Below are 26,830 nucleotides of genomic sequence, written 5' to 3'. Positions count from 1 at the left end.
GCAATGTATGGTAATGTTTATATCAACAAAATCTAAAAGAATTAGTGTATTGATTATAAATTCTTTTCTTACGATTATCTCAATCCGATTGAAATTATGCAGTTTTGTTTTTGTATTTAAAAACAATTACAATCCTTCCTGTATGCAAGTTTGAAAATTGCAATGTATCAAGCCATAATTAAAGGGAAAGGAACATGGTAAAAATACAAATTAAAGCCAAAAAAACTGAAAGCAATGACATCAAAAATCACAATTATTCAAGTACACACTGTACCGTTACTAAACAAAACTTTGTAAAATAATAAGATGCATTGCTCAGCATATCATTCATACACACAGAGCTGATCATTTAACAAAACACACCAGGCGATAACTTAGGTGTTTCAAATGGTCAGTTCGTGTTTTATATAGGAGAAGCACCACAATTTGCCCTCACATTATACGAAAACTACAAGTCAGATCCGGTAAGTTTCATTTCTGCCCTCGTTTCTTAGAATGGTGAATGTAACAACACTAGCAGATATTACAATACAACTATTGCATCACTTTCTCGTACTCTATTATTATTTAATTTGTCTTTATGAATATTACTTTTACTGTTTAGTCTTTTTTTGGTGATATTTATTTGACGTGACTATATATTCATACATTCCATGAATGTTCTATGATAGTGTATGTATTCTTGTCTTTCATTATTGCTTATGTGATTTAACTATATGCCGTTTTGTGTTTCTTTGATACATACGCGGCACTATACTTATGCAACCCGTCATTGTGTTATTGTTCTATGATTATTTTTGTATTCTTGTCTTTCATTTTTGCTAAATATATATGTAATTTTGAATTTCTTTGATACATATGATGTGGAGCTATTCATATACATCCAGTTATTGTGCTATAATTGCACATTTTTGTATTCTTGTCTTTAACTTTTGTTATTTGCTTGTTTTGATGGGGATTAAGATCATAACATTATAATGACTGCTGTACCCTTATTTTTATATTTTTACAGTTTTACTTAGTGTGTTTGTTTGTTTTGTTCACACATCGTTGTCTATATAATGGGACTGTCGAACAAGTGACAGGTTTGGCTAGCTATAAACCCAGGTTTAATCCAAGTTTAATCCATCATGTTCTACATAAGAAAATGCATTTACAAATGCCAGGTATACATGGTATATGATAGTTGTTATCCATTCGTTTGATGTGTTTCAGCTTTTGATTTTGCCATATGATAAGGGACTTTCCGTTTTGAATTTCCCCCAGAGTTAAGTATGTTTGTGATTTTACTTTTTACTTTTTACCTGGATTAGGTAATTTTTCTGTAAATTTGTAGAGAGTATATGTTGCAGTCGCATGTACAATATCTTGATATAGGAAGAAGTGGTGTGAGTATACTTTTGGTGTATTTTACGTTGCATTACATTATTGATATTAAAGACAGGTCTAGGGTGTTTTTTATAACCATTTTAAAGATTAAATAATAGTTAGAGATATTATGCAGCGGACATATTTTATAATACGTGTCGAAAAATTAAAATGGTCAGAAAGGAGAATGAAAACGTTGAAAACGTTAGAACTAAATATCCAAAAAAGAACCAAATACTGAAGACCAGGAATTTAACCAGTCGGTACTAGTGTAAAGACAACCACTAGACGTAAACCTTTTTTCATTCAGGCTTATAAAATATGATGTCGTGTTTATTAACGCGTATATGATAAATAAATTGGAATAAAGTATAAACGTGTTTATTTTAACAATATACGCGTACAAAACGATAATATACGCGTTGAAAACCACAATATACGCGTTGAAAACCACAATATACGCGTTGAAAACCACAATATACGCGTATATATACGCGTTGAAAATTATATACGCGTATATAATCGCGCAAATGACATGAACGGCCACTCATATGAACGGCCACTCATATATATGTTAATGGGCGATCAAATCTCTGTGGTCTTACACTGAAAAGATCTTTTAACAGCACAATATTGGAACAAACTGTACAAATCAGGTAAATCTAAAGGCTTCCTCAACAGATAAGTACTGAATAAATCAGGAGAAAAAACGATCAACGAGATTACTGAAAGCAAGCACACGGAAAAATTTGAGCTTATAGATACACAAGGTTAATGCAATATATATTAGAAGTTGTATGTATGATTAACGCCATGACTATTGTATGAATTGTTAAATGGAATCACTTTCTATTTGTTTTGTACTTCGGGTGTCCTATATACAAACGTTATATTATATCGTTTATTCAAGAAGTGGGACAAAATATAAACTATTAATTCGATGGGATCGTTTCTAATGGTAGTTAATGTGATTTATCGGGGCAAGTTTTGTAAATAAAAGTAACAGTAGTATACCGCTGTTCGAAAGACATCAATCGGTTTAGAGAAAACAAATCCGGGTTACAAACTAAAACTGAGGGAAACGCATCAAATAGAAGAGGAAAAGAACGAAACAAAAGAAACAATAAAGGGCAACAAAAAAAAACAAATACAATGCAACACACAGAAACGAACTATAAGATAACAATTGCTATTTTCCTTACTTGGTACATTTAAAGAAAAATGGTGGGTTGAGTCTGGTTTTGTAGCTAACCAAACCTCCTACTTTTATGGCAATGTTAAATATAACACTAAAATGACAAACATGACATGACAGGACTTCAATACAAATGAATGGAAGAATATTCAGGACAGATAAATACACAAGATTGGTACGATTTATATTTTTTTAAAAGCAAACACTCAAAAACAATAAAATACTCAGAAACAAACCACAAAACAAAAAGGCAACATTCAAGATGGAACACATACATCAAATATTCTCATCATTAAGACAGTTAGCACACAGAAAAAAATACCAGTAAGGAAAGACATATGAACAATTAACATAATTACCCTGACTGTACGCCGACATATAGATGTCTTTAAGATGGTTTTGTCGTTGGAGAGCTGTAGCATTTGTATTTTCATCACATATTGTAAACGTTATAAAAATCATCTTACTGGGAATGAAATATATTATGATACTGACCTCAACCGATGATACAATGTTTCAGTCAGCCGTGCGATTTTTTAAAATCAAAGCAGACATCATTAGTGAACGTTTTGTCAGACACTTTATGCTATTTATGGCATAAATTAGAGAACCCGTAATTACACATTTGTTATTATTACAGACTTAAGGCTCCGTGTTGAAGACCTTACTTTGACCTATAATGAAAAGTAAAATCACAAAAATACTGAACTCAGAGGAAAATGTAATCGGAAAGTCCCTAATCCCATGGCAAAGGCAAAAGACAAAACACATCAAAAACGAAAGGACCAGAACTGTCATATTCCTGACTTGGTACAGGCAGTAAAATGATTTACTTGTACAGATTGGAACTTAAATGGAGAGTTGTCTTATGGGCACTCGTACCATTTTTTATTTTGTCTATTAAGTATTTATAGGTATACCCATCAAAAATGTAAGAGTAGTACTGAGACACTTAAACACTTTTACATTATCACACTACTTCCAACACCTTAATTCATCTGATACATTTTAAAGTATTCCTGCTTTGTTTGAAATAATATAAATATAAGCAAATGAAATAAATATCATATTTATAAGCAATAAATAATTTTATTTATAATTTGAGCAAATAAATTTCAGAAAACATTTGTATCATCGAAAAGTCGCTGTTAAATATGGCTTTGTCATTGTAGAGAATGGTGTGCCTATAGTCCCTGAATACAGATCATCTTGGTAAAACAGCGACTCCTGGCGGCCGTATTGTGGAGATGGTTGAGCTATATCCATAAACGTACTGTTGTAACCGTTCACAGATAAATGACCATTTACTGAAATATAGGAATTTGTTAAAAGCGGGAGGTTTGGCTAGCCAACAAAACAGGTTCAACCCATCATTTGTTTTTAAATGTCCTAAACCAGGAAAGTGGCCATTGTTTTATAATAGTTCGTTTCTGTGTGTGTTGCATTTTAGTGTTGTGTTTCTGTTGTGTCGTTGTTTTCCTCTTATAGTTGATGTGTTTCCATCAGTTTTAATTTTTTTCTCAATCGATTAATGAGTTTCGAACAACGGTATACTAATGTTGCCTTTATTAATATAAATAATACCAACTATGTTAACTTCTGAAAATCTCAAATTTCAAAAGCGACAAAATAACCCAAACAACTGAAGTGCCACTGTATTTAATTATCATTATATTTGTTGGGGACAACCTAGAAATCTTTAGGTTAATATGTGTTTTAGAAAGATATTAATCAGCACCTCTGGATTAGATGCAAATTGTTATTTGTTTTAGATCAAACGTATCAATCTGTTTGTATGCGGAATGGTTTTTTTAAGATTGCCGTATAGTTTCCTTTTAATAATCATACAGTTTAAATATATTATTAAGTGGATCTCTTTTGATAGATGCGTTAATACACATTGTATGAACACATTTCTATGCCTTGTCTGTTTGAAGTGGTATTGGAGTATCGATTTTATGATTTTTTTATTTGTGTATTTACTGTATTTTTTCTACATATCGAACGTTAGTTTAAGAGTGAGCTTTTTACTTGTATTTAACTGCGAATTTAATATTTTCTAATCATTATAATAACTGTATGTCTGTGGTAAAACTGAGGTTTTTTTCGGTAAATGTATCGGCGTATATCATGTAAAACTTAGCATATCCTCTTTCTTATAACAGCCATAATAATGTATAGGAATAACATAAATGCTGAACATGCCCCGACTGTTCTTAATATATTTTCACAGATTGAAGTACCCGGATAACAATGGCATGATCAGATGAATCTCATTGATTAATAGTATTATTGACATGACTGTACCTTGATTATAATCATGATGACTTCTATAGTATGGTCGGTGTGATTCTAATGTGGCTCTGTTCAGAACGTCCTGGTAAGCGGCACCCCTCAGAAACGATCCTTTGTTCAGAGTCTCATATGGAGTTGAAAGTTTATTATAACTATACGGTGTATAATGGTCATGATAAGTGTGTGGTCGACTGTCTGATGTCCAGTACGCACTTGGAGGCTGAGGCATGCTGGCACTAAATGGAATATGACTAAATGATTGAGAATGAGAGTCCGTATACGGTTGCATTCTGGTCGCTGTTAGACTACTTCCGGTGCCTATTATGTCATTATAAGAGTTCAGTCCGTATTGAGATAAATAAGTAGGTCTGTCAAATGAAGCACTATTAAAGGGTGTATAATGTTTAAGTGGCGACAACGACAGGGACGGATTCGTAACATTTCCTCGGCATGACTCCTCGGCAAATGATAAAGAACACGGATCACGAATACTTGACGGAACAGGTCTAGAAAACGCTGTTCCAGCCATTGGCATATAATTGTTATTATTTGGCAAGATGTGTCTGTGTTCATCCTGGCCTCTAATGTCTGCTTCATCTAAAGTGTGAAAAATAAAAATTGTATGTAAATATCAAAAGGAAGATGATTTCTTTAACCTATAAATAATGCTCAAACGTATGCTTTTCAATGTCACTTTTGGTCATAAGGCTCCTCGTGTACATTCTTGGTTATAACATGTTTTGGTATGAGGGTTCCTGATGAATTTCAATCCAGAAAAGCACTTCACACATACCCAATTTAAAAGGTAGTATTTTCATTTTTATTTCAAAAACCGATCGATTATTGCCATGGAGGTCTCTAGTCAAAAAAAGGTCTGTCATGACTTGTTCGAACTTATAGGGAATTGGGTAAAACAAACTAACTAACTATTGAATGTGGAAAAGTGTAATATTTCTAACATAAAATTACCTGTGCTTTCGTATTGTTCGTCGCTATGTTTACGCTTTCTATTCTTTGGTGAATGTTGCAGCTTAGATGAAGGTGTTCTATGTTTGGCTTGTGTCTTTATTTCCTCTGAAATTTCATAAAAATTGCTGTTAAGTATGTTCAAAATAATCAGGTTGGCGTGTATACTATTAATGTTGAGCTCTGTGTAAAGCGTTCGGATGAAGATAATACGATAATAATAGATCAATTGATTCACACACGAATAAAAATATTGAAACGGTAGTGGATACATGTATTTGAAAGAATACAGAAAAAAATATGCAAATACAGGAAAATAAAACATTTTGGAAATAATACCTTATTCAAATATATGAAGATTTCCATCATAATTTACAAAACTTTATTCAAAGCACTAAAAGTATCTGCATTTCTAAATACATGTCGTGGAGCTAGCTTCTTTCGTTAATTATTTGAAAATAAAACTAAATCTGTTTTCCTCAGTAACAAGATATGAAATTTGTTGCAAAAATTAAATATCTTGAAATATTTATAATTATTTATAACTGGTTTGCAACTATCCCTGACCGATAAACCTACATGAAGGATATTATTGGACTATCCCTGACCGATAAACCTACATGAAGGATATTATTGGACTATCCCTGACCGATAAACCTACATGAAGGATATTATTGGACTATCCCTGACCGATAAACCTACATGAAGGATATTATTGGACTATCCCTGACCGATAAACCTACATGAAGGATATTATTGGACTATCCCTGACCGATAAACCTACATGAAGGATATTATTGGACTATCCCCGACCGATAAACCTACATGAAGGATATTATTGGACTATCCCTGACCGATAAACCTACATGAAGGATATTATTGGACTATCCCTGACCGATAAACCTACATGAAGGATATTATTGGACTATCCCTGACCGATAAACCTACATGAAGGATATTATTGGACTATCCCTGACCGATAAACCTACATGAAGGATATTATTGGACTATCCCCGACCGATAAACCTACATGAAGGATATTATTGAACTATCCCTGACCGATAAACCTACATGAAGGATATTATTGGACTATCCCCGACCGATAAACCTACATGAAGGATATTATTGGACTATCCCCGACCGATAAACCTACATGAAGGATATTATTGGACTATCCCCGACCGATAAACCTACATGAAGGATATTATTGGACTATCCCCGACCGATAAACCTACATGAAGGATATTATTGGACTATCCCCGACCGATAAACCTACATGAAGGATATTATTGGACTATCCCTGACCGATAAACCTACATGAAGGATATTATTGGACTATCCCTGACCGATAAACCTACATGAAGGATATTATTGGACTATCCCTGACCGATAAACCTACATGAAGGATATTATTGGACTTTTCTGTATATATATATGATACATAATATATAGATATAGGAAGATGTGGTATAAGTGCCAATTAGACAACTCTCCATCCAAGATACAATTCATACAAGTAAACAATGAAAAATATAAGTTTCGTGTAAGTATATTTTCAGGAGGTCATAAAGATCAATATTATCTATTTTATAATTAATTCGTTCTCTTTGCTTAGACATTGGTTTGTTATTGTGTTGACTATAAGAATAATTGTATGACAATGTTGTACATTTCAGGAGATGGTTACCCCATACCATAAATATTTGGCAATGTATCAGTACAAAGATAATTGAATGTTGGTGTAGAAAAAACACAAATGTATAGAAAAAACGCCAGTTCATCTTTGATGCCTTTATTATGCTTTTAAATGTACCCAGGAACCATGCATATACATGCCACTATATTAAACATACCTGCATTCTTCATGATTCGTTTCAAATTTTTCTGGAGAACTTGATCTTTTGATTGTTGTTGTTGAGTTTCCATGACCAGGAAGACATACTCGTCAAACATCAAACGAATTAAATGGAAAGATCCTGTAAACAAATTAGTGTTAGTAATGATACTTTAAAAAATCAAATAATATTATGTTCGTGTATACATAAGGGGAACATAACAATCACCTGCATATAGGTACGAACAATTATAAATGTTTGGCATATTAATCGCCAAAAGGTTCTTGTATTACACTGCTTTGAGATTTCAAAACTATCTTATTTAGCAGAGTTTTATTCGCAACTCTGTTTGAATAAAAAAAAAAAAAAAACTCATCCCTTAGAGTAGATTTATTATTTATGAATAAACTGTCCCCATGACGTAAACTCATAACTTATTTTAAATGTTTACAATACACTTACCAAAACTTGTAGCACTATGTAATGTCATATCTCTCATAAATAAAGAACTGAACACTGTCCACTGTAATAGAAACCTCGCTGCTTTGTCACGGAAAGTTAGTTTACTCGATTTACCTGCCTGAAAATGGTAAAGCATTATGGTTTTGATTTTAAACTTTGCTTGTGTCAACGTAGTGCGAAAATCAGACTAGTTAAATTTACAAAAAACAAATCCATTTCATTATTATTTAATTGTTTCAGTGGATGTAGATAATAAATAATAACACTGTTAAACGACAAAGTTCCAAATTCCTATATCGCCTTCCTTTCCTCGTGTGTGGTATCTCAAAATACGATGAATTTTATTTGTCATTATGATCATGACGGGTATTAGTAATGCAGCAGAAACTGCCTACTCTTTCGGTGCAACTAGAGTCTCAATGGTAATGCAAATATGAAAAAGAATTATTTAATAAGCGATTCTAATTGAAATACACATGACGTGTATGAATATTTGAATGCCTCAATTTTTATCTGTGACTTACGTGTATTAATGGCTGTACCCAAAAATGATAGTTGTAGAGATCCATGAAGGGATGCCTGTATTATACACGTGTATTAATGGCTGTACCCATAAATGATAGTTGTAGAGATCCATGAAGGGATGCCTGTATTATACAATTCGTCTATGTAACATACATTTCTTGATAATCACATAAACCAATTCTTACCTGTAAAACACATGTATCAATAATTGTATCCAGCCATTCTGTGTAACCTTCTATAGGGGCTTGTTTTGTAAGAAGATTCTGGAACTCATCAAAAACTACAAGTAAATATAACGTATCTTAAATTATTTGGTTTGAAGTAAAGAAATAACCAAGAGGCAATCATGGAATGAAGCAAGAAAGAACCATTTCACCAATAAAAAGACAAGCAACAAGAAGACGGGTAACATTATAAAAAGCACAGCACGCATAATACATCAGGTGACACGTGCCTTTTGAGATAACCCCCGATTTCGACACGTACCTTTTGATATAAACCCCGGTTTTTGGTGAGGTTAGCATTGCTCAGTCTCTATTTTTCTATCTATTGTGTATTTTTTGTTGTTTGTTTATTGTTCGTTTTACGTTTGTTGTCGTAGACTTATCAGTTTTATCTTCGAATAATGAATTTGCATTGTCACACAAGTGATCTCTTTTAGTCACAGACACATGAAGACTGGGCAACATAAGGTTCTTTTGTGTTTAATAGTTGTCAAATTTGAAGAAAAAGACTTGTAAAGTGAGAAACATTACGAAATATTACGTTTGATAAAATCTTATCACATATAGTATGTTAGATTCAAGTACAAAATTTATTCTATATATTTGATTTTTATTTCATAGTTGATCTAGCCTTCCACCTGTATGATTCGAAATCATTTTATAAGTCTAAAGACAAAAAACGCTAAATTATAGGCTTGGTATTTATGACGAATTTCTATGAAATTCATTAATTCTGTGTATGACTTACAGTCTTGTATTGATTCCCTAAATGTTTCTGTAGTATGTGGTTCTATAAATCCAGCTTGACAACATATCTCCAAGAAGTTTATTTCCGCTATATCTTCTATCATCTGGTTGGCTAAATCGTGATTCATCAAAACGCCCCTTGTTGTCTATGAAGAAAAAGTTATTTCTGTTTGTTTTGCTAACACATTGATGCCAGTATAATGGAATTTTACGAGACTGTAATACAAGTGAGAGATGTAGCTTCATCTAAGAGTAAGTTTATGCCACTATTTTCTAAATAAGAAAATGCCCTTACCAAACAGGAATATGTTTCCCGCCGTTTGATGTCTTTGAGCTTTTGAGTTTTCTATTTATCATAAGATTAGAGAGTTTTCGTTTTGCATTTTCCATGGCGTTTTGTAGTTTTGTTATTCTAGTTTATTCATAATAATCATCAATATATCTATCAAAGTCAAAACAATGTATATTTGATCAATTATTAAACATGGACTGATTTAGACTTATAGCAAATTAACATCTTTGAGTCTTTTGTGGGCTTTTATGTATCATCATTTTCAAATACTACTTTACAAATGTTTTCAATTATTTATCAACATCCAAATAAGGAAGAGAGTGTCTCAAGAAGAAGAAGTATGCCGCTTTATTCAATCTCCTTCGCGTTGATTGAAATTTAAAACCATGTTGGCAGTAAAAGTTAATTAATTTGTCATAAAGTACATACTTGAGCTAACTGTATAAAAGATATTTGTCTTTTTATGCTTTGAATGAATCCTTTTGTAACTGAAAAAAAATACCAATGCAAATAATTATAATCTTCATCGAAGTAAATTAACTGATTCTTAAAATATACAGTTAAAAGTTTGTAAAGCTGACTGATCCAAACCAGATGTCCTTGTATTAAGTTTATCTGTCTGGACCATTGATTGTTGAATGGTTGTCTATATGTTGACGTTGGGTTTTTTCTTTCTTTCAATGTTGTTTTACTGACTGATTTTATTATTCGTGTTATCCGTTTTGTGTATTATGAAAGCAAATATAACGGATTATTTGTTTTTTTATTTGACTTACATAGTTATCCAACCAATTCTATGTACTTGCATGTATTCCAAATAATTGATCGGTCTTTAGTTTTCTATGATGTGTTTTGTGTACTGTTGTTTGTCTCTAAGTCATAGCGTTGGGAGATTGTTTACTACTTTGGGTTTGAATGTCTCTCTGGTATCTTTTGCCTCTCAATTTAAACTTTCACGTGTTCTAATCTTTCTTTAATTTTACCTGTTTTCCTCTGGAACAGGTTATCTATATCTTTCAACTATATGCCTCATATTTCAGTTAAATATTTATCTGATCATTTAATAGTACTGTTCAATTCGATATCTAACTACAAATGATTTTTTTACTAATCTTATATATATTCACTGCATTTTTTATTCAATAATCTATAATTCTACCTTCTATCTTTTTATTGAGTAAATGTTCTGGTGAGTCCTCTAAAGCATTCTCTATCCAGTATGGTAACTTCTTCACAAACATTTTCAATTCTGCAGCTAAACTAAAATATGGTAAATCAATAAAAGTTTGAAAAGCAAAATTTGTAGAATTTAAACCAAATTATTTCCTGTGCGTGCTATCCTTGTCTTTACTTCCGATAAGGCACTTACCATATGTTTAAATAATTGATCAAAATATTTATCAGCAAACAAAGGGATAGGCAAACTTTAGTAGAACTGTATAAAAAAAAACATTATCAAAAAAAGTTTACCAAAAGTCACTTTTCAAATGGCAAACTCATATATAACCTGAAACGAGTGACTTGGTACATGCATTTTCTTATGTAGAATGTGGTTGATTTAACTTGGTGGTATAGCTAGCTAAACCTCTAACTTGTATGACAATTCAAATATATTGACAGAAAGTTGTAAGCAAAACAAATAGATATAATAGGTAGGAATGCCAACAATTATACCATCACTACTTTAACCCTACCTTTCAGGTAAATCTTGGATGGTGGTAGGAATAAGAACGTCTATCATAACCTGTTCAAATTATAAAAGATAGTTTACAGTTGCATTCCAAACAATAAGATTCTTTGAATGAGTATCAAATGGAAAATATTATTAACAATATGTTCAAAACATAACGATATAATATGACATACAGTTTGTCCACTTGAATCAAGAGACACTAGTATGATACCAATAATCTTAACTAGGTTATTAATTTCAAAATATGATTTCTGTCACCAAATGTCTTGAACTAGTTATTCAAGAGGTCAATCTTGTTACTTTCCTCGAACAGTTGATAAAGTTTATTTTACAATCAACACAAAGTTGGCTTCCTATTTAAATTTCCCAATTTTCTTTTGATTTTGCTATGAAAAGGTGACCATACCAAGGACGTACCGAAACAAATCACGTAAATGAAAGATCGAATTTATCTAAATTTTTCCTGAGAATAGATATAAGTTCGTGCTTCACAGTTAAAGTAACTTAAATTCACTCCGTCTTGACTTGTTTATTCCGAAGACATATAATAACACTTTGTCTTTGAATGCAATGGTAATATATATATATACTATGTATTTAAGAAGTCTGATTCAAAACTGTATAACCGATTTTCTGTAAGACGAAAGACAACTTGCATTCCCTTAAGTATACTTAATTCGCTTCACAAGTATTATGTGTATCGTTGTGACATTTATGGTCTAAACAATGAAATAACTGGAGAAATTTGACTAATAAGTACAAAAACTAATATTTAAGGTTTCAAGTGTGGTTGCCTTTGTCAAATCTTACCTTGTACAATATTGAATCGCATAACCCAATGATATCAGCAATCATGCTAGCTTTTAAAATATCTAATAGATGCTCTGGCATTCCTTGCCAAAAATGTAATAAGAAGTTTTGTACCTGAAAATTAAAAAGTAAATTAAAAAGAGTAAGGCATAATATATCACGTTTTTGTCCAAAACAGTTTAATGATTAAGAAGTATCTGAAATTTGGAAATGCTCAAGATTAACGATAATTATATATTTAAACAAGATTTGTTATGCTACGTGCACAGAATCGTCAAAATATCCGCCTTTGTAATCATTTCGAAGAAAACTAAATCAAGCAGTCTTCCCTCCATTTTTCATTTGTAGAAAAATTATAATTAGTCAAGTAAAAATAAAAAAATTCTACAGAAGACGTTACGTAATGCTGAGTAAATATGATTTTGCAACGCCGTCGAAGAGTTTCATGACGACGAAAACACTGTACTGACGTACCAAATTGTTAACTTATTATTTTTGATGAGTTTATTTGTATATCTTTCTTATTCCTTTTTTGATTTTGTATCAACACATGTATTTGATATAGTTTCTTATGCATACATTGCAGGTTCCTCCCCGATATGTCTACCAAAATTATGTTCTGGTTATGAATACGTGAAACGATGATCACGAAACACTATTTTTTTTTTATATATATTTCTGTAGATATTTCATTTTTTTCAAATAAGTAAAACTTTTGAAACTATCAGCAAGGTGATTTAAAGTAATAAACGAATCAAATTTTGATTTCAGCGAATGTCAACTGACAAATTATACGAACCTCGTCAAAGTTAGCACTGATCACTGTGTCCAGAATTCTTTGACAATGCGTTCTATACATCAGGATAAAAGTGTACAGCTTCAAAAAAAGGTTGGACAACATTTTATAAAACCATTAACGTTTAAATTGTGCTTTTACATATCTTTATCTATACTAAATACTATATTGTTTTGGTTTCAGTTTTACCAGTAAAAGTAAATCCAGGAAAGTACTTCACACGGATGGAATGAACAGAGTGTTATTTTTAGTCGTTGTATTGATACATGCATAGGAACTTGTGTGTGTGTCATGTTATGGCTTATGCTACGGAAATGCAATACAAAATACTGTGTGATAAACTTACAAACAGTTTCACATTTCAACGTAAACTGAAACTGTTTGTGAACATATCTAGTATTGTCTATAAATATGTTCATTTTCTTTTTCTTTTTCAGAATGTTTTTGTCGTTCAATTTTAACAAATATATTAACATAAAAACACTATTTAATAGTATTTGATGATGAAATGTTTTTCATATGTTTTCATAAATTAAAAAATAATATTTAATTCTTAATCATATTTTCAATTGATTTTGATTTTGTGCTTTTTTAAGTTAGGGTTTTTTTCTGTTTTAACACGCGTTCAAAACATTTTTTTTCGCAAAACGTTATATCAAATGGGACTTAAGTGAACGTTGTTTCTTTCATTGTCTAAATAGTATAAATCAAATATGTCTTCTGGTGTAAGTATTTTCCGTTGGTGGCTGATCAAAATATTGCTCCAGTTTGCTACGATATGTTTTCTTCGAGGTATGCGTATAATAACATCTTGTTTTGTTAAGTTACAAAATGTGTTTGTTACAAGGCGGTCATTTTAAAATTCAGTCATATTTGGCAAATAAAGTTTAGAAATTGATGTTTCAATTTTCAGGGAAATGCTGAAATACAAATCATATTCTTATTTATTATTAATATTTGACTATTTTAATATTCAATTTTCAAAATGTCGGGCTCTTATGTGATTTTTTTTTTTATCATTCAATTATTGTTTTTGTCTGTTATGTTATCGTTTTTCACTTTATTTTTTTTGTAGGTTGCTTTCTTGTGATATTTAGCTACCTTGTCCCGATCGACACCTTCTTCTAAGATAAGATTGCTAGCATCAGGAAACTCTGGTAGTAACGTCCCAGTTTTTGAACTTAAAGAGTACTTTCTGTTTGATCCCTGTTACCGAATTAAAAGAAAATAATAATAAATCGTTAGTATCAATTATATTTCAAATATAAGTACATGTATCAAATGTCATTGCATGTTTAATAAACATTGTAATCAATTACGTATATACTTAATGCGTACATCCAAGATAAAATATATACTTTATTCGTGTGATTCAGATATAAAGGTAATGTGGCGGTCTAATGTGTCAGTATAAAGTAAACTTCTTATAAATGTGTTGTGATATATTGTAACTATATTTGCTTTAATTGTTGACATCAGGATTAAAAATGTTATCAATCTAGCGATATCGAACAGAAAATGATAACATTCTTCAGTCTCCTATACACAAATCATTTTCTTCGTTATCCAAGTACACCTTTCACATCTTAATGTGACTATTTATCAGCATCTTTGTAATTATGGGCAATATTCTATAGAGTAGCAGAGTTATTTAAAGAAAGGTGTCGTATCTCACGTGTGATTTGTTTGGTCATTTAATCTTATAATTTATCATCACAAACGGACACGTTATAGAATTGTTCAAACATGGAGATAACTCCCTCACTCAGGGATGCTTCATATCTTTGAATACTGTCTTTGTTGTCAAGTTGAGAACACTTACTTCACGAGATAATTAGAAGGACTTGAAATTCCACAAGATGTTTTAGGTTTGATATAAAGACGAGTATATTTATATATTACATTCCAAATTCTGATGCTTGCTGTGTAGTTATGTGGTCTTATTGCAAGTACTCGACATTTCAATCATCGATAAAAGCTAAAATTACTACACACACTTTCGTCCTTATTTCTAATGCCACACAATTATTTCTATGAATTTTGATAGAATTATCTGGTTTAACATGTCGTGCCATTTACTCGTTTGTATCTTTTCCATAGATTTTGGTTGCTTTTCGATTACAACAACAATTTAGCAATCACTCAATCAGATTTATGAAAACTTCATATTTCCCACTTAAACATTGTGTATTTTGTGCATTGAAATATAAAAAAAATAATTTCATAAATTTAACAAAATTTAACTCTGGTATTCTTATAATTGAAGTTAAGAGGTTACTTTGAGTGAGAAGTTCCTTAATTGTTTGGAAGAAGCAGATGCTATCTTTTGTACATGATTTCACATATATAAAACAAATTCCACAAAAAAAAAGACTTTTACCTCTGTTTTGATCTTCACACCAGAAAATCTGCGAAAGAAAAAGGATTTTTATAAATATCTAACATTTGAATGCACTTTCCTTAAACTAAATGTTCTAACAAAACAAATACAAAAAGAATCACCTATAGAGATTAACAAAGGATATTTAACTACTTTTGAATATAATGTTATGATTGAATTCAACAAAACAAGATCAGTTGGAATTTTCCCACAACTAGAAAGTATTCAACCCCATTTTGTTGACTTTAATAATATAGTTAACATTTAACTGTATATAGACTGTACCACCTGCATAATATGTTGACGAAGATAAACCCACTTAAAAGCAATTTAAACCAATTTCTACTTATTCGAATTCAGATTAAACGGACAAGTTGTCAGAACTGTCGATAAGGGGACACGACTCCTTATTGATTTCTGACTAATTAGTAAATTTATTTTTCTTGTTTATGGTGTGTTTAGTGCAATCTGTCAACTAAAGACAGGCGATAACCGACCATAGTAAGCATACAAGCACTCGGTTATTATTGACTTGTGTTGAAAGCTTTTAACCTAGACTCTTGTGTGTCCAGATAGGAGAAATAATGTCCATAATAAGAAGTTTTAGAGTGTTCTTCAAACACAGCCAGGTGTGAATTTGTAGGGAACATTTAAGTTACAATAAAATGCGTGGTATTGAGTTTATTATCTACTATGTGTTTTGGTGTGTTCATTTTACATTTTTCTCGCCTTATAGAAAAACTCTAACATAGTTTTGTGAGATTAAAATGTGTTGTTAATTCACCTGCAATAATCACTTTTATTAAAAAAAGAACAGAAAACAAAGTTATATGTATGTGTTAATATTATATTACTATAAACTAAAATCGTTTTATTCAAGTGATTTTTGGTTGGGATAATAACTTATTTTACTTATATAACAATTAATTCCTATAACCTACCTTGTCAAACCTTTGCCTGCATAAACAGAATGGTAATATATTGAGGTCTCCTTAATACCAATGCCGTAGTAGTGATACCTAGAATTATATATGGACAGTAAAGTGTCTCACCAATGTAATACAGTAATGAAACATGGAATAATCTATGGTGTTAACACTGATACCAATGCCATAGCACTGATACCTGGCATTATATATGGATAGTCAAGTGTGTTAACAAAATAGCATTGATACTTTAAATAATCTATGGAGTGAACTATAATACCAATACCATAGTAACGATACCTTGAATCATGTATGGACAGTATATAATGTCAATCATTATGTAGAAGAGAGGAGAAAGATACAAAAACATTAAAACAAAAAAAAAGACTGAGCTTCCTTGAATAAAAACAATTTAACTTTTACATGATAAGATATATAAATTAAAATTTTGAAATTAAATTGTTTTTTCAAATTTGTAATACTCACTTAGATTGTCCACGAGTACCTAGACGCCTTGTTGTCAGCTTCGGAAACTTCTGCCGGATAAGCTGTAAACAAAATATTGAGAACCTTTTTTTTTGACAATAAATATGTTCTTTATTCTAAAGATAGCTTGTTACAATTATACTTTACTGTTCAAGCGCCAGTGAGTTGCCAGCAACATACTCAGAATATAATAAACAGTATTACATAAACCATAACAATATATACAAATTATTCTATTAAATCAATTTCTTCAAATTTATGAAAAATACACTTTGAGAAATTATTTTGCTTTCATTCACAACCCTTCTTAATTCCTTTATACACAACTTATACACATCTATATATTTCAATTTTTGCTCTAAAACGTAGTATGACTTGAAAATGCAAAAACCTAAAACTGTGTAAAAATGGTTAAAACCATAATAACTATTATCTGATATTTTGTATCCAAATACTAAATATTTAACTGATATCTTATTTTTAAATTGATTTTTTTTTTAACTTATATAAAATAAAGAAAACATCAAAACAATCTTTTGCTGTGTTTTTTTCTTTTTATTAGTGTTGGATTTTTTTGTCTGAATTTAAATTCACACTATTATTTGATTTACATTTGAATAATTTTAGACAGTTCATAGAAAACTCGCCTCTTTAAGATAACTACAGTTAAGGACATTGTCCTATTTTCAAAACAACGTTACGATATAAAAGTAATATGTTGAGGGATATCCATCGGCATATATACTATTAATTTCCGTTAACAAAATACACATACTAGTACTGAGTAACAATAACAATAATAATAAAAATAATTTATATTGTTTTGAAATCTAACTGGGCCATATTCGTGGGAATTTAAAACATTTATTCATGGGCAAACAATTAATATGCGGATTTTTTGGCTCTTTTTTACACACTGCTTATTTAAAAAAATAATTCATGAAAATTTGATTTTAACATTCAACATCGAACATCATTAACAAATGAAATAGTGATTTATGCATTTCGTATTTCCAATAAATATGTGTATTACAGTCGTATTAAAATTATGAAAATCAAATCACAATTTAATTAAAGCAGGTAAAAATTCTTCATTAAAACAAAATAAATATGTAGTCATTTGTCCTACATTTTCCAAAAATCTTGTAAAAAGTAAAATCACAAACAAACTGAACCCCAAGGAAAATTTAAAATAATCAAACGGCAAAATTAAAAGCTCACACACATCAAACGAACTTGAGCAAACGAATGGACAACAACTGTCACATTTCTGACTTGTTACATGCATATTTTTATGCAGAAAATAGGTTTTATGGCTACCTTAACATCACACTTGTATGGCAGTGCATAAAATTCTTTTATATGGCCCAAGATGTGGGAACAAAACAAATAGACGTACGGTGACAAAACCATTTTTGTCTTTTGTGGATAGTTGTCTCATTGGCAATCATACCACATCTTCTTTTTATATAATTGGTAAAAATGTCAAAATAAGTATACAGCAGTCATCACTATGTTATAATCTGAATCATTATGAAAACAAACAAAGATGTAAGGAAGAAGCACAAAAAGGCATATAGACAAAGCACATGAGAAACCATTGAAGACAAGAATACAAATTTACCATGGCACACTAACACAATTACGGGATGTATAAGTACAGAACCACGTCACATGTAACAAAGAAAACCAAAAACCATATAGATAAAGCATTTCAGCAAAAATTGAAAGACACGAACATAAAAAGAATAAAAATATACAGTAACGTTATATAGATATAATAACAAATGGAAATGAGAAACTGTGCATTCACGAAACGTTAAATGTTATAATAGAGTTCAAATCGTTTTAATATAATGCTTTTAGATATATTCTGTTAGAACCAACTCGGCACGATAGGTTTTGCATGACCCATTAACTTATGATTTCAATCTTCTAAAGACATAACATGTATAGCAGATCCTGCTCCACAGAAAGATCTGCCTACTCTGCCACAGCACCTAAGATCACCCCCAGTGTTTGGTGGGGTTCGTGTTGCTTTTTTCTATGTTGTGTCTTCTATTCTTTTATTTGTCTGTTTGTCTTTTTATTTTAAGCCATGGCGTTGTCAGTTTATTTTCAATCTATGAGTTTGACTCTCCTTCTGGTATCTTTCGTCCCTCTTTTATTAAATTGTCTTACTGTCAAACATGTAAGTTAATTTTTTAAATGTTTGCCATGTATTGGGGAAAACGTTCCTTTTACTTGGTTATATGCATATATCATCTGATGCGTTCAGTTTTTGTTAAATTATCAATATTTGATTTTATCATTTTTATATAACAGCTCCGGGATTAAGACTGGTCTGTTAAGAGTAAGAAAAATGTGTCCGATAATTGGGGGGGCTGCTTTTTGATTTATATTTAATTATATATATTTTATAGAATAAGAGACATATGGTATATAGAACAGAATAAGGACAACCTATACAAATTAAAAGTTCCAAAATTTGATATATCTCCTTTTGAACTGTACATACATACCTTTCCAAATGTGGCTGCTCCGGCGGGAGTAAATTTGACTTTCTTACAGAAGTCTAGATAATGTGTGTATAGAACACACCGAGGTAAACATACTCCCTCGGCTCGTTCATAATTATCTGTTAACCTGAAAACAGTTTAAAAAGTAAATGCGTATGGTCAATTTCATATATAGCTTAAAGTGTTTCAAGCAAAAGATCAAATTATGAAACCTCAAAAATATTTACAAAAACTCTGTCTGCATAATATAAAACATTAAAAAAAAATTCAAAACATTCGTAAATTTTCATTGCTTAACGTTTTTATTGAAAACCATTTCGGCTAAATGTGACAGGAATTTTTATTTTGTATAAGAATATGAAGCGCTGTGGCACCGTTAACCCTTTCACGTTCCGCCAAATTGGACGTAAACTTATGGAAAGACACTATCAAAGTTCAATCGCATATAGCATTCGCACTGAGGCTTACATAAAGGTCGTTTTAGGTCCATTTGAGAGATAATTGATAAAATATTTCAAAAAATATAATATATCAGAAATTTTGTCTTTTGAAGTCACGTGTTATCTGTCCAAAAGTCACGTGACTTGCGAAAAAAAAGTAAAAAAATACAAAAGTCTTCCGAAAAAGGTCGTGTTGAGACTTTTATAAGGGCTAATAGGATAAAGTTTTAGTGTCAAAGCAATGTCCTAAGTCTGATAGACACAGGAAAGTTACCATTATGGTATAGTTGGAGGAAATACGTGCTATACATATGCCCCCCAAACGTTGATGCCCGCAACATGCAAGATAACGGTTTTCAGCCGTTTTTTCGTCAAAAATCTTATACTTGACACAAGTTTTAGCTTAAATTATGTTTTTCCAAGCAGCACATAGAATTTTGACATTGAAAGTAAAGATTCAATGAATGACCAATAATTACTTTGGTGTTTTGGGCCTATGATGTTTTAGTTTAAGGGGGGGGTTCAATTAGGACACACATTCTTTAAAAACATACAAACATTGTTTTTAAGTTGACTTTTGTATGTATTCATGACCCTCTTTTTGAAATTGAAAGTTAAGTTAAGTTAAGTTTCATTTAATATAGGAAATTATTTTTTCACCTCCGGCTTTGAGGTTTCGAACATGCAATCTTCCTGCTGTGGGCTAGTGCAGCTTCCCACTGAACCACGGGAGTTCCAGTTGAAATTATTGAAATTTTTATACTTAACTCTTTCATAAAGCAACGAAGTGAAAGTAATCAAATAATCAGCCTGTTTACTGTTTTCGTTTTGAAATTAAGTCTCGATATGCCATAGAATTGTTGTAAAACCCATTATTTTGAGCAAATATAGGATGATATCATACTTTAGTCTGCCATTTTTTTTCTAGACGTTTACCGGTTTCTTTATTTGAACAAAAGTGTTTTCGACATTCCCATAACCAGGCACTTCAGAAACAATGTTCTGTTACATCTATTTCAACTTCGAAAAAAAAAATTCATGACTTTTTGTCTTTTTTGTCTTTTTTTCAATTAATTTGGAAAGAAATGACCACAAATTGAGAGTGCATTTCAAGTAAATGATTGCGTTGGTACACTTTCAATCACTTTTTTCACTTAAGTACAAGTTTTAATCATACTTTGAATAGTTTCCCTCAAAAATACACGGCGAAGTTGATAAAAAAAAGTCATATTGCCCCTAAAATCAACAGTTTATTTTCCAATACTCGACGGAAATATTAAGTTCAAATTAAAAAAAAAACCACGGTTTTTACAGGAGAAAACGTTGTCCGTTAGGGGCGATTTGATACCAAACCGTACTCGGAAGAAGTTTAAGGCACCACTAATCACACAGCTGTGATATAGGGGATTGATTTGAGCCATCAACCACTTCTGTACGTCAACAAATGTCAAAGATTCAATACTTTGCGCAAGTTAGTTACCCAAATTTATAGCCCATCGGTACCAGAGTACCGATGGGAACAGGAAGGGGTTAAAGTCCACAATTCCTCTAAAGTCCACAACACCGCTAAAGTCCACAACAATTTTCCGCTAAAGTCCACAACGCCGCTAAAGTCCACAAATTTTCCGCTAAAGTCCACAAAATGACCTCCGCTAAAGTCCACAAGAAAACGCCGTTAAAATCCACAATCACAAGTTCCGCTAAAGTCCGCAAAAAAGCACCGTTAAAGTCCAAACATTTTTTTTTTATTATCAAAAGATCAATTCGCTGGTTATTTACTCCCATTAGAATATATATCTAATAAAAAGCATGAACCCTTCTTCTTTCAAAGTATTTCTTACGAAAGCGTATTAGGTACAAAGTTAACATAAAATTTGTAGTGAAATATTTTTCAAAGTAGAAATTTTGACATTCCAAATCTTAGAATTTCGACTTTATCTCGAAAGGTTGACCTTCTCAAATTTTTGAATTCCGGCTAAGTAAAAATTCAAAATTTGATTTTTTTTATAATTCCACCTTATGTAATAATGCTGTATTTTGATTGGATGAGAAACATGGTATTTTTCACCAATTTCTATATATTGAGAGTTTCTTTTCTCTGCCGGGGTATTTGCCATCAAAGAATTCCATGTGTCGGGGTAAATACCATGGCAGATGGGGAATACAATGTCTAAAAATAACTCCATGAATTATTTTTATTCTAATATAACAAATTCGTGGTCATTCTAAATACATGGTTCCAGATGACATATTTAGGGTGTCTTCCTCCATCTTGGATTGTAAAAAACAGAGAATCAAAGGTCTATGTTTTCTATCAAGCTAGCAAAATTTGATGCAGCAATGCAGATATTTAATGTGAATTTTCATTTAAAAGAACCAAATTGTAAGATTATAACTTATGAATATTATTATTTTTGCAAATGTTGATTTTTTTGGGGTTGTTTTTCAAAAAAAAATTAAATTGGCATTTTAAGGGGAGGTAACTCTAAAACATTGCATTTTCTGAAGGATTCTACATGAAATTTTCCTATTTTGTATTTTAGCCGGAAAAAACGTACGTTGACCATATCTTTTCTTTTGATATTCTCAAAACATTGTCTGAAAGCCATCTTTTCCTTAAGTATTTAACAATTCTATCATTTTGTTTTGTTTCACATCACAAAATGGTGTTTTTTCCTGTATAATCCATAGAAAATGTGTCATTTTGTCACGTTCTGTAGCTTGAGAAAATGCGCGGTGAACTATCATTGTTATTATGTTTTTAAACATATATCAAAAGATACTACATTTTGGCAAAGTATGAAGAAATTCTATCATTTTTATTTTAGACTCCCATACCACCTAAAAAAGCATCATTATTGAATTGGAGCGAATGACGTAAAAATTCCGGGAATGACGTCATAATTCAAACTCAATGGAAAAGAATTGTCAACCGGTTACATAAAACTGGAATCCACTTGTATTACGCTTCACTGAAACTGATGAACAAAGTGTAGCAGTCAGCCGAGAATCAGCTTATTATCATATAAAGGGAGATATATATACAGTCAGTGACCGTACATAAAAAAAATGATAAGAAATGATAATACGGTCAATGCAATTTGACTGTGCAAATAGCACAGCTGCAGTGTATACAAAAATTATACATTCAAGCCGAAATTTCATATGATACCTGATTATAATAAACCTCCTGAGGTGGAACATTTGGTGGAATTAAACAATTTTATCATTCTTACAAGGGGTATTTGCCAAAAATACCGGTTCCGAGGTTATCAAATTTCCCTCGCCTAACGGCTCTGGAAATGTGTACCTCTCAACCGATATTTTTGGCAAATACCGTTTGTATGCATGATATATTTGTATAAAACTCGAAATTTCGACTTTTCTCAAACGCAAAATTTCGACTTTTCTCCTCAAAATTTCGACTTTACTTCAAACTCAAAAAATGATTTTTCTTAAATTTAAACTTTCGACTTTTCTTATGATGCGTTAACAAGTTATTCGAATTTTGAGTTTAAGAAAGTCATTTTTTGAGTTTGAAGTAAAGTCGAAATTTTTGAGTTTTTGAGAAAAGTCGAAATTTTGCGTGTGAGAAAAGTCGAAATTTCGAGTTTAAAAAATTTTGAATTTTTACTTAGTCGTATTTCAAAAATGTGAGAAGGTCAACATTTCGAGATCAAGTCGAAATTCTAAGATTTGGAATGTCAAAATTTCGACTTTGAAAAATATTTCAATACAAATTTTATGTTTACTATGTCCCTAATACGCTTTCGTAAGTAATACTTTGAAAGAAGAAGGATTCATGATTTTTATTAGATATATATTCTATTGGGAGTAAAAAAAACAGTGAATTGATCTTTCGATAATAAAAAAAATGTTTGGACTTTAACGGTGCTTTTTTGTGGACTTTAGCGGAACTTGTTATTGTGAACTTTAACGGCGTTTTCTTGTGGACTTTAGCGGAGGTCATTTTGTGGATTTTAGCGGAAAATTGTTTTGGACTTTAGCGGTGTTGTGGACTTTAGAGGAATTGTGGACTTTAACGGTGCCACAAAGCGCTAGTACTGTAAATTATTGGTAACGATTGAAAAACTGTACGTGAATAGTTATCAAAGGTACCAGGGTTATAATTTAGTACGCCAGACGCGCGTTTCGTCTACATAAGACTCATTTGTGACACTCAGATCATAATAGTTATAAACATGATAAAGCCAAATAAAAACAAAGTTGAAGAGCATTGATGATCCAAAATTTCAAAAAAAAATTGCGCCAAATACGGCTAAGGTAATCTATTCCTGGGATAAGAAAATCCTTAGTTTTTTGGAAAATTTAAGTTTTGTAAAATGACCACATAATTGATAATCATGTCAACACCAAAGTGCTGACTTCTGGGCTGGTGATACCCTCGGTCACGAAACGTCCACCAGCAGTGGCATCGACCTATATTAATATACATCACAGAGAATAGTTCCTACCTATTTATTTCTACGTAGTCCTGCAATTGTTATTAAATCTTTAGTTCACATAATTCGCTGGTGTGATCATGAAAAGTGAATATTTACACCGTGTTATATCAAAGAAGTCCTAGATTGAAATTCCAGTGCGATTTCACATAAGGGAGAGGCATATTAAATAAGCACCCAATTTATAATTAAGAAAAGGACGTACCATTTGAGAGTTGATGCCACCTGGGACTGTTTTTGTGTGGTCTGTTCAGAGGTAGTGTTATCACATTCCTTTATATCTTCTTTAGAACAATTTTCCCATTCTGAAAAAAATAATGTAATTTAATAATGAACAAATAACTAAATTTAGAAAGAAGATATCCATGAATCGGGACACTACCAAATCGTAAGTACAATATAAATGACAACAACACCAGATCATCATGAGGCATGCATGCAAAGTTCTGGTTTACTATAGTTCTAAAATTGAGGTTAAAACTTCGTTAATTGAAATAATTCGCTCTACATATCGGTTGTATATCAGATAAATATATGAAAAACAAATTTTTTATTTGATAATAAAAACTCTGTAAAATCAATTTAACCAAAGTCGAACGCTCACATTTAGCATTTCAGATGGGGAATATTAACTCTGAGGATAGAAACCGGACTATATATTGGTAAACGACCATAAAGACTCTGCAGATTTTGCGCTGAAGACGTGACCGAAACAGAAACTCCTTTTTTACTAGATTGTAACTTCTTTTCTGGTATACGATTTCATGTGTTTAGTGGACTTTTATTAAATACTTCCTTTACGTCTATGGACAATAAGGAAAAGCTTAATTTTTTTTAATTATTAGTCATACTCGAAAACTAGCCAAATATATCATAAAGGCGTATTCCAAAAGACGCAATTCTGTTTACTAACATGCAGTTAAATGTTAATCATATATTTTTAGAATTTACTTTCTTCATCAAAAAGACAATTTCATGAATAATTTGTTATTTCCAAGAATTAACGTGATGTTATTGTTTTGCAATTATTTAGTTTCATTTGAGATCACTTATAGGTCCATTGGGTCGGTTTTACATATATATATTTATCATATATCATAATATATGTTTATAATCTGTACATATTTACACATATAGTAAATACTTTACTTACTTACTTATTTACTTACTTACTTTCTTATACAAAATATGAAAATAAAAATATGTTATTTCTTTGGTAAACGAGACAAGAATGCAGCAAAAGACAAAAGGAAGTAGAAGTCAGTAACCACAGAACAACTTATGGCCTTCAACAATGATCAAAATTTAATAATTATAAAAACCATACTAGGATGATAGTTTGGTGGTAAAATACACTGAGAAATATAACAGGACATTATTATTATAATTTTAACATTTTACCCAAGAATACACTTGTGACATATAAAGAAAGAATAACATTTTTATTAAATATAGTACTTAGCAGGGAAAATTATGAAAGCCGTTTTTATCAATTTCCTGTTTGAATCATAAAATATTAAAAGCCACAAATAGCTAATTCCAGTTTTCCTGAATCATGTTTTTCTTGTTACTAAATTTTTTGTTGTATGTTTTAACTTTTATTTCCTTACTATCATGGCCTTTCCTTTATGTTTAACTGTTTATTCAAAATACACTCAGACGCAGATTTCCTGCGTAACAAGAGCGACAAATACACATACATTTACAAATAACATAGAAGTGAAATGAGTAGATTACATACAATGAAACATTTTTACAAAGCTAAATGTATACTAAATCTATTGACCACATCACAAAAAGTCCGTGCAATATGTAAGCTTAAATAACCACGTGATCACATGAACACAATCAAATAATAATGGATAGTAACAGAAAGTGTAACATATATAAATATATTCATATGTGCTGATTTACAGAGAGAGCAGTAGTTTTTCAACCTTTTGTATGAAAATAGAAAGGTTAGTTAATACATGTACATTGCAATATTTCAGCATTCCATAAAGTTTATTGATATTTGGGTTGATTCTGTAGTATTTAGGAATATATGCATTTCTTATTTTAATAACATCAGCATTGTTACAAAATGATATGTAATGAGACTCATCTCCAAGACCAGTTTTACAAAGCTTACATTTCCTTTCAATTTCTGGAATTCTATTCCATCTCCCTGTTTCGATCGGAAATTTGATATTGCAAGTACGAAGTTTGCAAATATAAAGTCTAGGAACTTTTCTGAGTCTAATTAGATACGGTTCCATACAAAAGTCAGTATTAAATTTTGAATAAAACTTCCCCCTTGATGAGTTATCGATATCCGAAAACCATTTTTGTATGAACTGGTCATGGAGTGTTTGTTTAACGTTAAATTTAAAAAAATTCAAATTAACGTTTCCTTGTACCTGCCATAT

The 26,830-nt window shown here is 31.1% G+C and overlaps 1 protein-coding gene across 1 annotated transcript in view; it reads right to left on the bottom strand.

Moving 5' to 3' along the window:
- Positions 1 to 3,694: 3,694 nt before the first annotated feature.
- LOC134684282 (DNA-binding protein RFX6-like) overlaps positions 3,695 to 26,830 on the bottom strand; it is a 31,434-nt gene continuing 8,298 nt past the window's right edge. Inside the window, exons 2-19 of the mRNA XM_063543568.1 lie at positions 24,628 to 24,727; positions 19,523 to 19,646; positions 17,001 to 17,062; positions 16,530 to 16,607; positions 15,589 to 15,616; positions 14,310 to 14,414; positions 13,212 to 13,289; positions 12,413 to 12,526; positions 11,604 to 11,653; positions 11,069 to 11,169; positions 10,339 to 10,397; positions 9,619 to 9,763; positions 8,832 to 8,926; positions 8,122 to 8,239; positions 7,678 to 7,800; positions 5,828 to 5,932; positions 4,871 to 5,455; positions 3,695 to 3,870 (exon numbers count right to left, since the gene is read on the bottom strand). Coding sequence (XP_063399638.1) covers positions 3,695 to 3,870; positions 4,871 to 5,455; positions 5,828 to 5,932; positions 7,678 to 7,800; positions 8,122 to 8,239; positions 8,832 to 8,926; positions 9,619 to 9,763; positions 10,339 to 10,397; positions 11,069 to 11,169; positions 11,604 to 11,653; positions 12,413 to 12,526; positions 13,212 to 13,289; positions 14,310 to 14,414; positions 15,589 to 15,616; positions 16,530 to 16,607; positions 17,001 to 17,062; positions 19,523 to 19,646; positions 24,628 to 24,727 — 2,246 coding nt within the window. The remainder of the gene's footprint in view (positions 3,871 to 4,870; positions 5,456 to 5,827; positions 5,933 to 7,677; positions 7,801 to 8,121; positions 8,240 to 8,831; positions 8,927 to 9,618; positions 9,764 to 10,338; positions 10,398 to 11,068; positions 11,170 to 11,603; positions 11,654 to 12,412; positions 12,527 to 13,211; positions 13,290 to 14,309; positions 14,415 to 15,588; positions 15,617 to 16,529; positions 16,608 to 17,000; positions 17,063 to 19,522; positions 19,647 to 24,627; positions 24,728 to 26,830) is intronic.

Source organism: Mytilus trossulus, chromosome 9 (assembly GCF_036588685.1).
Source record: "Mytilus trossulus isolate FHL-02 chromosome 9, PNRI_Mtr1.1.1.hap1, whole genome shotgun sequence".
Taxonomy (NCBI): Eukaryota; Metazoa; Mollusca; class Bivalvia; order Mytilida; family Mytilidae; genus Mytilus; species Mytilus trossulus.
Note: the sequence above shows the minus strand (reverse complement) of the source record. Positions and strands in the feature narration are given on the sequence as shown.